The following is a 12,462-nucleotide window of genomic DNA, read 5'->3' as shown; positions in this document are numbered from 1 at the left end:
ATATGTTTTACTCTCTGGAGTTGTCAAAGTGAGGGTCATTCCGCTTCTGAAGCTGAATGTGAGGTTGTGCGACTTTTTTTCCAGCTCCGGTGGTGCGTGTTCAAAAATACGGAATGCTTGGGAGCTCTAAATTTATACTGCTTGGTCGTATCAGCTGTATATAATTCCATTCCAACATATACCTTCTCCTCTCTCTCTCATCTTCCTCTCTATCCATTTTCTCCCTCTCGTCTCTCTGTACTCTCTCTCTCTCTCTCTCTCCTGGGAGGATGCATTGGAGCATTTTATCAAATATTCCATTACCAATAACCCCCACCTAATCTCTCTTTCTCCAAGCAAGCCTTCTATTTATGTAACCTTTGAGCTTAATCCTTCTCAGGCGCGAATACTGATGGCCCATTTATTTAGGAATTTCTGCGTGTATTGCAACCACAATAGGATTAAAAAGTTTTAGACGTTTTATGTCAAAAATCCAACAAGTCTTTCGTTGAAAGACTTGAAAGTCTGGGTATTGAATAGAAACTTTGAGCGTTTGGCTGCGTCGTCGATGAGCTCAGATAAGGAAATGAATGAGGAGAAAGAAAGCTTGATGACAGAAATAACAGGAGGTACGCAGGGTAGAACAGGCACACGTTCCACACACTGTCCTCCTCTCATGAACCCCACTTGATTCTCCCTGTCAATCACTCTGCGGTTCAATGCTTCGAGCAAATCCTTTGAGGGTTTGAAGTCGGGACACACTGGTCGGGTTGTGCTCGAGAATGATAACACTTAATCATATGGACACTGATAAATGTGCATCATTTAACCAGTATTGTTTTCAAAACGCTAAGCCCTACAGGTAATGATGAACTAATGACTACATTTGATTTATCAATGGTGTAAGTCTTACTCAAGGCCTAGACCGTGCCCTCACTGACATTGGCTTCTCCGTCATCGCAAACCGGGATCGCTCACTTCAGACTTTTTGGAGGAAGTTGTTACTTCCACATAAAACCATGAGCACTGCATCAGTAATTAGCCAGTCCTCTGTGGATCCCATAAATTCAAAAAAACCTTGGAGGGATGGCCATGATATTTACGGATTTATTACAGCATGCTGTGTAGTAGAAAGAAGCTACCACCATGATGGCAAAGTAAAGGAACAAACAGAGATGTGTACAAACAGGCATCGAAATTCATGGTCTTGGACGAATAGGATGCCTCCACACTACAGTCGTAAATACACTTCGGCACCTTATTACATACAAATAACAAACACGTTGAAAATAAATCACCGACCGTAAGTAGAGAACTAATCTTTGGCTAATGGTGGATAATCGTAAGAGGCACTGTTCGGCCAACCAATAAGTCGTTAACTTGTATTCAACCTGTTTGTGATGTGTGCGTGATAAGTTACCGACGTGATTTGATAACATTTTACATCACAAGAATCACGTTACTCTTTGTACTTCAAGACCCAGCAGGAAAAATTGAAACAAATCAGTGCCTAACCTTTTCGTGTAAATTTAACCTACACATCGTTTGGATACAACAAGAAACCTTTTACTTTATACCTCTCTCAGTGGTCTTTTGCTTCGTATTTCTAACCTATACTCTGTTTTTTTTTTTTATCTGTCCATCCGCCTGTGGTGTTTTTGTATGGTAACACTGCGTCCCGGGCTTTAGATAGTTACATTCAGCTTACATTCAACGATTATAATAATATCCTATTTCGAATATTAACGGTGTAATTCGCATACAGTAAATTATTAAAACACGTTTCAGTTGCAAATGTACACCCAGATATCCTTTTATTTACCTAAAACTTACAAATAGCGTAACTATCTAAAGCCCGGGACGCAGTGTTACTATACAAAAACACCACAGGCGGATGGACAGATGGAAAAAAAAACAGAGTATAGTGATGTGTGTGAACAATGTACTCGAAGGTATGAGGCACCTATTTGTTTCAGTGTTTACTGCAAGCTCTTGCCGCATTGTCGGTATTCATAGCATGTCCTATTAATGCCCTTACCATCTATAGATTTGAGGAAATTGGAATAATGGTAGGTACCTGCGAAATACAAGAAAATATACATTGCTAGATCATCAGTTATAAGACTTAGGAAATCAGTTTGGAGACAATCTAAAATACTGCATATAATAACATCCAATCACGCACACGACGAATGTACAAATAATGGCAAGCCCATTGCTATCATATTTTTATCAAATATTTAACAAGAACACCATCAATAATACAGAATTAATATAATGAATCATTTGCAAATCTACGAAGGAAGATTAGTGTTTGCAAAAAGAAAAAAAAAAAGCAGGCTAGGAGCTTCTTTTTAGGTGGTATTTGATGACTTTGCACTATTTGTGATTTCGAGGCCAACCACTGTTCATAAGACCAGCTACGGAATCAAAGGTCTCAGTATTTATTTATTGACTTGTTCATTCATTTTATCTCCCTACTGATAAATATTTATTTTCAATTATTTTCGTCGACGAGTGGGTATTATGTTCCTTGCCTATTTTGATATCTCCGCAAGGATGTGTGAACAAAATAATATTAATAATCATAATCACAATAAGAATTATTATAATCATTTACAGCATAATTTAGATATACAGATTATCCAGGAAAACGATTTAAAATCAGTTTAAGATTCTGAAGTAGTTTTTTATGTATGAATACAAAGCTGATCTCTGCATTATTAATACAGGAATGCAGCTAATCTTTCACATTCAGTTACCTCTGAATCAGAATAACATTTTTAAATCCTCACCAGATACATTAATAAGGCATATCTCGTGTGAATGGATCCTATATCTGAATACAAGGGACTTTGCAACAGTCTTCAATTTGTCATACTTAATCTCTGGAAGCCTTAGAATCTAGAATACAGCTTCCGTAGAGGAGCCAGGTCACACTACCTGGCGCTCGGATGTTCTTATTTGCATTAGATTCCAGAATTAGAGGAGAGTTACAGTTTCTCTGTAGGACTGGCGGTTTTGTGTTTAAACTTTGGAACTGTTGTACGATATAATGTTTTGATGTTCTTATTTCCAGGCAAAATATAATTTTTAGTTTCCCGTCTACAGGCAAGTAACCTTGTCTACATTATGGATGAAATTTCATTGCGTTCGCTTAAGTTCAGTACGTTTGACACGATTTTTCAAAACTAGTGCCTGTAACAAAAGAAGTTAGATATATTTTCCCCGAGTACCGTTATGAATATCCGCTATTTCATCTGTTATGTGTTAGCTACTCTTAATCATAACAATCAATTCAATTTTCTTGAGGAGGTTAGGAAAAGAGCTACAAGATGATTGCAAAGCCCTTTGTCGCACTCAGCCTAGGGTCTGGATTATTTATGAGTCCACTGGAGTTGATCTCATTTAGAGGTATATCTAAAAGAGAAATAAGATTGGCTGAATCTAATTATTTAACGTTATTGTTAGAGCCAGGTTTACATTACAACTCGCCTAGTATTCCTTTGAAGTTTTACAGGTTTGTATGATCAATTTTGCCGTGGTAGAATTACCATTTGACATACTTTTTTTTTTATTTTACCTCTCGATGTTGATAGAAGATATTTTCATGTGTTTCCCCAATTTACTTGAACGGACATTGCATTCAACTTTAGTCTTTTTCAAAAAAGGGAAAAGTGTCCATCACAAAGTATGTTCAGGATTCCAAAGTAAATATATATAGAATTCAATACCAAAAGCCAGGTCCTGGCTGTACCCTTGAGAGAAACTGAAATTACCATAATTGTAACAAGTCGAAACCCAAGGCTCATCACATTCAAATGGAATTCTTATTCAAAAAGCACACGCAAGCTTATCATAGTTCAATTCTTAATTTGTCAATAAATCATTTTTACAACATTGCTGTACAATACAGTTCATAGAGTAGCATCAATATTGTCAATTTCTGGCATTCAAAAGTAGTCAAGGATGGAAGGCCATACGGGACGCAACTGGAGTCATAACTTAAATAAATCCTTTATTCATTCATTTTCTATGAAAGTCTTAGTGAATTATGTAGGAAAGTGGGAGTAGGTTTTTAAAAAAAATATCAGTTTTCCTCAACATAAGTGATTACCAGAAGGGCAATTGATTCTGGGAAACTTTTGCGAACATTCCAACGAGACATGCGATAACCAGATCCAATTTTTTGGCCTTGACAAAATCCATCTGTTTCAACTCCAAGAGAAAGTTCATCTTCTTTTGAAAAGATAGTCTTCTTACGCAAGCAGAATAACGTCAGCAACACTTGCCATACTTTCTGTGTTGAAACTCTAAGTCAATAGATTCTCATATTCGATACAATCTGTATAAGGAGTCCACTTGAATAAAATCAGCGGGATTTCGTTCACAGCCCAAAGCATTTCGTGATTATAAATGTTTGTTTCACTCAAGTTATTGTGTATATCAAGATCCTCAAGGTGGGGTTGCCATGGCATTGGAAGCTCCTTTCCTTTTACTAGATATTCTGAAGGAAACTCGGAGCTTCAAGTCTCATAATATGTGGTTTTGGGTAGGGTGTGCACAGTGAGGGAATCTAAGATCAAGTGCTTCAATGAGAGGAGTCAGTCTGTATTGCCGGCGGAAAATGTGTCCTTTATAATCATCAACTCATGATAGAAATGCTCCCTGAAGCATTAAGAAATACTGATAATTCCATCTGCCTTGTCTTGTATTTGATTAAACTGTGGGAAGTCACACACAAGTAATTACGGCCTCTACGTATTTTTTATCAGCATACGACCATTACCCTCAGAGGGGTAGCCATTTAGCCTTTCAGCAAGTCTTGTCCTGCCGAATAGATGTCTAAGGGTTTATATGTGTAGCATGTCTTGGTGCCTATTCATCCAAGTAGTGACCAGAACCAACACAGAGTATTTTCTGTGGCTAACATCAGCACACAACTCTTTAACATGAATCAGTAGACAGCCTTTAGCATGAGATATATTAAATTTTTAAAAATGACTCTGCGGAAAATTTTCTGTCAATAATTTGTGAAATATAGATTTAATGTCAATCTCTCGACTGAAACAAGCATCCTTTCGCATTTTTGTTCAAATAATTTAAAACCGTGAATTTTTTCCTGCTAAAGCCCCCATTTCATCCTCAAAATGCGACAGAGCACTATAACCGTCATTCTTTCTTTTATTGTTAATTAATGTTTGATTAAAACTAAGATTGAACAGCATCCGAAGCTACGGCTTCTGCAGATAAAATATCCATTTGTTTCCCCTTCCGGATGTTGGAGCACCGTCATGTATTGAAGAAGTGCTTGAGTAATGGACGGAAATAGAATGTTGGAAGTATTGTATTATATAAACTAGGGATTCTGAAGAAGAAGAAGAAGAAGAAGAAGAAGAAGAAGAAGAAGAAGAGGGGAGGAAGAGGAAAAGATGAGAGAGAGGAGAGAGCTCAAAGCACTGGGAATATCTTTCATCTTAAGAGCGCAGGTCTATATAATAAGGAAATTCCTACTGGCTCACTGGGAATATCTTTCATCTTAAGAGCGCAGGTCTATACAATAAGGAAATTGCTACTGGCTATTTCCATCTATATAATACTTTCAAACTGCAGTTGTGAACAATTATGCATGGCATACTAAGATAGTTCTATATCTCCCAGGTTGAAATTAGACATAATCCTGAGATAAATGCCTGTTGTCATCTTCGCAGAATTTCGCATCCCAACGATTAACAATCTCTCCCTTATCTTCATGCATTTTCCAAGCCTTCTTTCATGCAAAGAGTATAGTCTCCTTTCAGTGAATGTGTTCACCTTTTCAACTACAAGGTCTGTAAAGAAAACTAAGACATATTTCATAATAGCGTCTTTTATATTTTTTAACATTTTCCGAACGAGTGTTATTTAATCTTTCCTCTCTATATCTTTGCAAAGATTGAATATCAAAAACAGATCAGCTTTGGTTCATATTTTGATGTCAAATTGCTGACAAAGGTCAGTGACGTATCCTGACCAATCTTGGTCAGAGTCGTCTGTGTTTGACTTAGCCTCGACCTGTGCTTGGGCTGCTTCGGCCACGATGCTTGGAGCTACGTCCCCTAAAGCTGCTTCCGCCCATGCTTTGTCCTCTTTCTCTTCTCTACTCCGTGGTTTTCTTTGAGAACCCTTGGTTTTTGGGGCGACTGACCTCTCTCTACCTTCAGATTTACGGGATATTTTAGGCGACTCTGTCAGTTCCTGTTTGGAGTCATCATGTTTCAACCTGCCATTTGATCCTTTGGCTATTTCGTCCTTTGGGCAATTTGGAACTTTCGATGCGTAAGGATCTTCAACTGTTGTGCAATGACTGTGAGTTTCTGGATTGGCTGTGTCGGTAGTAAGGTTGCTTCCGAATTCCCCCTGCCTTCGCTCATCAGCTGATTGCAATAGGTGACATATATAATAATCGGGTCTAGGTTTAACACCCAGGTCCTCTTGTACACTCAGGATTACCTCCTGAACATCTGTAGAGCTAACATCACAGCATTTTCTCTTGTATTCTTCGAGGAGTGAGTTTATGCTTTCGTCACTATATAGTTTTGACTGCTTGATGTCATAAAGAATGCTTCTTTTAAGTTCAATGAGCCTTTCTGAGCGTGGCATATTTCTGTATGAACTATAGAATCTCATTGCCGGTAGAGCTGTAGTCAGGCTTCCCCCTAAACTTCTGCATTTGACAGTTGGAGTTAAAACATTTTCAGGTGTGGCACCACGGCTGCCAGTATATGCGCTGTCGACACTAAAGTCACCAGAATCACCAACTTCTCCATGGTGGGGTTTGTATATCGTTTCTTGTATTTTCTTACGAGTATTGAGTGCATACCTTTTTGTGATTGGGTTATCACTTCCAGAGCACGTATCATTTTCATCTTTCTCGTCAGTTGCAGCATCCGTTTCTTCAAAATTCTCTTGGTATTTCTTAGGCTTTGTATCAATTGATGGCAAGTCTTTTTGACATACTGCCTGTAATTCACCATGGTCCTCATCAGAAGAATAGAAATCAGAAGCATAATCGGCAGTTGCATTATTTTGGTCGTCGTGTGATGGCTTTCGTTTTGGAGGTTGGTAACACCTTTGTGCCAAGAGTTGGGAAGATACTTGAGATTTCAAAATTCTGGGATTATGAGGAAGACGTTCAGTAAATCTCTCAGCATGTTTGTCGAGCAGATCAGACGCTAGTGGAGTGCGTTTTCTTACTCTGACTGCTCTGAGAGTTGCTCTTAGCTGCTGGACAGACGGGTTGATGCTTGGATTCACCTCTGGTGAGGATTTTTTCCTGCTCTGGTGTCCCACCTCTTTTTTAAGGGAAGGTTTCGTCGACATGAATTCTTCGGAATTTACATGTTTCATTTCTTTGAATTTTAGTTGGCCGTACTTGCTTATTTTCTTTTTCTCATTTTCGACAAGGTCTGACAGTACACTGTCAAGCCTTGCTAGGAATTGTGATTGATCATATTGTTCATCATAGTTACCTGCAGCCTTTAAAGGTTGATCAGTCTGAACTGTTTCCTTGGGAACTGATTTTCTTTTAAGTCGATGTGCAGGTTTTGTCCCTGATCTGGCTCTGGAACTTGAAGATGAGGAACTGGACGATTGACTGCTTGTGGACTGATCTGACTTTGCTTTGGCATATTTTCGACGAGAATGACCTGCATCTCTACTGTGCAGGTCTGATACAAAATCCTTTTTGTTTCTCAGACTAGTTCTTTTCCTTTCGTGGGATTTAGATAATCTTTTATTTACTATTCCTTTTAAACAGTCGGTTGGATCATTGCTGTTGTTGGAAGAGTCACTAACGTTCAATCTGGTTGGAAAGTCTTTGTCTCTGTATTTCACTGTGTCGGCAATTGCACCATAGCACTTGTCTTCATCACTACTTATACTTCTCTGAAATACTTTCTGACTTTTAGGCTTTCTTTGTCTTCCTCGATAATCTACATCAAAACTTCTGTGTAAGTTTTTTGTTGGCTTAACTACTGGATGGACACTTGCGCTTGTCCTTTCTGACCCGCCTTTATCATCGGTGCTGGCATCATCATCATTTGCTGCAAAATTGTTTTCTTTATTGCTTTTGCTTTTCTCCCACTGGCGTCTTCCTCCGTCACCTGACTGGCCCTGATCTGCGTCTTGTTCTGTTGGAACACTCTTCCCCAGGATGTTTCTGTTTATGTATCCTCTAATCGTGCAAGCGTCGGAGAGGTTGCGATCAGTTTTTCCTGGAGTTTTTTCTGTTTGATTAGCAGTAAATAAATTTTCTATTTTCATTTTTTTATATCCAGAATATTTGTATATTGAATAGAAATACTTCATTTTCATCATGAAATTTGCAAACCTCTTTTTTAAGGAGGGTTCATTCTGACTTTTAGAATAATCTGCATTTGTTAAAATATATTGAATGTTACAGAGTTTTTTGGATGACCTCTGTATCTTTTGCTGAGGTATGCCAAAAAAAAGATCGTTCAAGTCTTTTTGTAAGTGCCAGTCTGAACAATTGTTATTCCTATCCTGAGAAATTTTGAAAGATTCGCGATAAACTGCATTTGGACTAATTGAATCACACTCCCAGTATTGCTCTGAGCTGATGAAGAAGCATTTATACTGTTGTTTAACTCCAAATGGAATTGCATTTGGAGATGTTTCTCTTTTTGGCTTGGAAACAGTGAAATGACTGGGTATTTTTTCTGTGAGCTTTTTGTGACAATCATTGACAATTTTCCTTCCTCTTTCACCTATATTCCACAATTTTGTTGTGTTTGTACCCAGTACGACTCTCTGACTGCACTCCTTAGGTTCAAAATCCTGAAAGATCCCTAACAATTTCATTTCTTTTAATTCCCCTATTCTCCCCAGTACTTTCCGGCCCAAAGTTTTGGTCTTTTTCCTGCTTATGTTACTTTGCGGGTTACTCCATGAATGAGATAATGGCTCAGGACCCACACCATAATGTGACTGTTGTATACTATTGATCCTATTTTGGGAAGTGTAATTATCATGTCTTAAATAGTGATGAAGGTGGAGCTCTAAGCCTTTCTCTTCCAGTTCAAGTTTACTTCGACCTGCTACTGGTTCCTTTCGAATTTGGGGAGTTTTCAGACAATGTTTGTGCTCTGTGTACTCTTGCAGTTGACAGCACAGCTGTTGATCTGCAGTAGGACAATGACTGAATTTGTTATATTCCTTTTCATTGCTTATAGCATGTTCAAACCTAGTATATTCGTTGGCTTCTTGTATCCATGCTCCATGACTATTTTCTGAATGCAATCTCCCACTTCTATCTGTATTGCTAGATGGAGTGACCTTTTTTTCTACAGCTGTGTTTTGTCTTCCACTTTGCCAGTTAATTCGGTCAATCATTTCCCCTCTTACTACTTTTACCCAAGTTCTGTCATCTTGTCCATTCTCATAACTTATCCTTTCTTTATTTCTTTCATTTTGCAATTCCTCCTCTCTTGTTCCTTCATACAATGGACCTAGTATTAGGACTCCTTCTTTCATTGCCTCATTGTGATAAAATTTTTCGTCAAATGACAAACCAGAATTGGCTGTGTTTACTATATTTTTGGTAGACAAGTTGTTTCCTTCCTTACCATACCAACCTCTGTTTCTGCCTGCATTGTATCGACAAGGCGTTGCTCCTTTTATCAAATCCTCCTGACCTATGCAAAGCTTATTATACTGTTGATGATTACAATTCTGCATTTCCGATCTATTTTCAGTCAAACCATTTTCCTCCCTTTCTGTCAGAATTCTGGCTGATAAATTTAACCCTCCATAATTTGCACTTCTGTTAGTTTCTTGTCTATAACCATTAACATTGACAACATATTTCTGAGAAACAAGAGGTCTCTTCCAACACTCCACAGAAAGAGAGATGAGGTCATCGGTAGTGTTAGCAGTCAGAATGCAATCATCTGCATCGCCTTCACTCGGGAGGGGCGCCTGCGTGGTCACTGATGTTGGCTTCTTAAGCATGCTTTGGTAGAGTCTCCGGAAGGCCAAAACTGAAAGATAAAGACAGTCGTTAGAATCATTCTGTGATTTGTTGGCAGCTAACAAAGTTGTGCTACCCATGTGCAGCATATACAGTTAGGTTTTCAATAATGATTAGAACGGTTCAAAATAGTCGATGAGCATCTGGAAGAACTAGTTAACACAATGAGTTTTTTTGGTTTTGATAAAAGAAAACATACAACAAAAACAAGCACTGAAAAATACAACTATGAATCTGTATAATTCTGAGTATATAAGAAAGAATATTTAGAGACATGCACTAATCAGAGGTCCCATTTGGCGAAGATTGTTCAACAAATTATAGACCTTTTGGAATCAATTTTACCTTAAAAATAATTGAATAGAAATAAGTTGATTGAACTATTTTTAGTAATTTGTAAATGCGATTTGTTTTTTTAGTGAGTAGTGAAATTATTCAGCCCTGTCAATACTTAAACTCTGGTGCCTCAGGTCGGGAATGGTAAACCATTGTGACAAGGAAAGACCATTAAGCAAATATTAAAAGAAATTATTCCCGAACCATCTCTATCCAAGCCAAGAAAACTTTTATCAGTGAAATATTACAAATTGTATCTGATGAATTTATTGGTTCAGTTATAATCTCTCACGCATTCTCATCGTGGATTAGAGTTACTACCTGACCTCCCCAGCAAAAGTCTATTAATCAAGGGGGGGAGAGCGATTCAGTCCCATTTCCTGCAAAACCCAATTTGCGTCTGTTGACTTGAACGGAGATATATGAACCTGACAGTTAGTTCTATGTTGTGGGTCACAACCACATGGAGAGGGCCATGGAACTAGCAAGTTCAGTCCCCAAGTACTTACAGAGAACCAGAGGTGAATTCCTCCTGGTGTAACCTCATATGAGGGGAAAGGTTCGTAGATATATGAATGTATGCGTGCGTGATAGTAAGGAGAGGAGTGGCTACAGGCATATCCAACCTTTATGTGGATGAAGCAAAAGATAAGATATAAATAAGTTCGAGAGGAAGGGATGAAAACATGTTTTTCAATTTAATTAAGATGAATGAGTTGGGCTGGAGTGGATGAGGTGCTTGTGAAATGTCATGATGGAATCAAAGGGACAGCAGGGAATATTTGTGGGTAGTAAAGTGGATGAAGACAGTATAAAAACACAAAGTGGTAGAGTGATCATAGACAGGGTAGTCAAGAAGAAAGTGAAAGAGCAAAAAATAGCAAAGTAAGAAGAAAACAGGAAGAGAGGGAACAAGGACTTTGGGGGTATATAAAAACTTGTTCTATAGGTAAGTAGGTGGAGAGAGAAGAATTGGTAAACAAATGTATTGTAGAATAATAGATGCAAATTAAAAAATGCTCGCTGAAGTGAATGTAGTCGTAGGGCAATGGAATGAGTATTTAGAAGATTTCTTGAACTGGGACGATGAAAGAGTGGCAGTGATGAATGATGTATAAGCAGAAAAGGTTGGTGCACATTTGAGAATGCTGGTGGAAGCTACTGATGAGGATGTGAGAGGGAAATTTAGGAGCCGAAGATTGGAGACACCAGAAGTTGACTGCCATGCAAATGAGATGCTGTGGTATCTGTGATGTGTCATTGAGTGGCTGACCAGGTTTTGCAACATAAGTCAGGCTGAGATGATTTTCTGAAGGAATGCGCGATGTGAATAATTGTTCTATAAAGGTAAAGGTTATAGAAGTGACTACAAGAATCATAGGCTTATCATTTTACTTAGTAACAGGATTTCGCCCGAGGATGAGAGGTGCACTAATAAGGAAAAACATTGTGGGTTTAGACAAGGAAGAGGAGGTGTGCATCATTTGTTCACTGAACTTTTATGTGAGAATCGTTAGTGTGAAGGGGAAAAGCTGCATGTGGGATACATGGAACTAGAAGAGTTTACGACAGATTTTATAGAGAAGAGGTGTGGCTAATGTTGAGAATGAATGGTACAGAAGAAAAGTTGTTGAAAGGGATTAAAAATTTCCATGATGTAGGTTAAAAGTATGTTAGAATGTGTAGGCGGTAATGTGCAAAGGTTGAACGGAGGGAAAAGATATGTGGATGTGCAAAGTTGTTGGAAAAGTCAATGAACTGTAAATGGAGTGTGGAGAGGATGATGTTTGCAAATGGTATTGTACCTATTCCAGACAGCCGAGAGAAACTGCAGGAACCACGAAAAATGTTTGAGTGTTTGCAAGAGGAGAAAGTTGACAGTATTTGCGAGCAAGATTAATGTTAAGAGGATAAATGGAAGACGACAAAATGAATTTAACGTGAATGATTGAAAAATGGAAGACTTTTTGGATAAATATCTGGATGTAATTGCAAATGTTAATGGTAGGATGAGAGAAGACTTGAATCACAGAACAGGTGTAGCAAGGAAAGTGGTGGGATATGTGTAGATCATGAAGAGACTCGAATTTTCTGCGGAATCCAAGTTGGGAATGTCT

General features: G+C 38.3%; 1 protein-coding gene across 1 annotated transcript in view; it reads right to left on the bottom strand.

Annotated features, from left to right (window-relative positions):
* Positions 1-246: 246 nt before the first annotated feature.
* LOC135205557 (uncharacterized) overlaps positions 247-12,462 on the bottom strand; it is a 183,411-nt gene continuing 171,195 nt past the window's right edge. The window contains exon 3 of the mRNA XM_064236322.1: positions 247-10,019. Within this exon, the coding sequence (XP_064092392.1) occupies positions 5,944-10,019 (4,076 nt within the window). The 3' untranslated portion in view covers positions 247-5,943. The remainder of the gene's footprint in view (positions 10,020-12,462) is intronic.

This window comes from Macrobrachium nipponense, chromosome 24 (genome assembly GCF_015104395.2).
Source record: "Macrobrachium nipponense isolate FS-2020 chromosome 24, ASM1510439v2, whole genome shotgun sequence".
NCBI classification, from domain to species: Eukaryota; Metazoa; Arthropoda; class Malacostraca; order Decapoda; family Palaemonidae; genus Macrobrachium; species Macrobrachium nipponense.
Note: the sequence above shows the minus strand (reverse complement) of the source record. Positions and strands in the feature narration are given on the sequence as shown.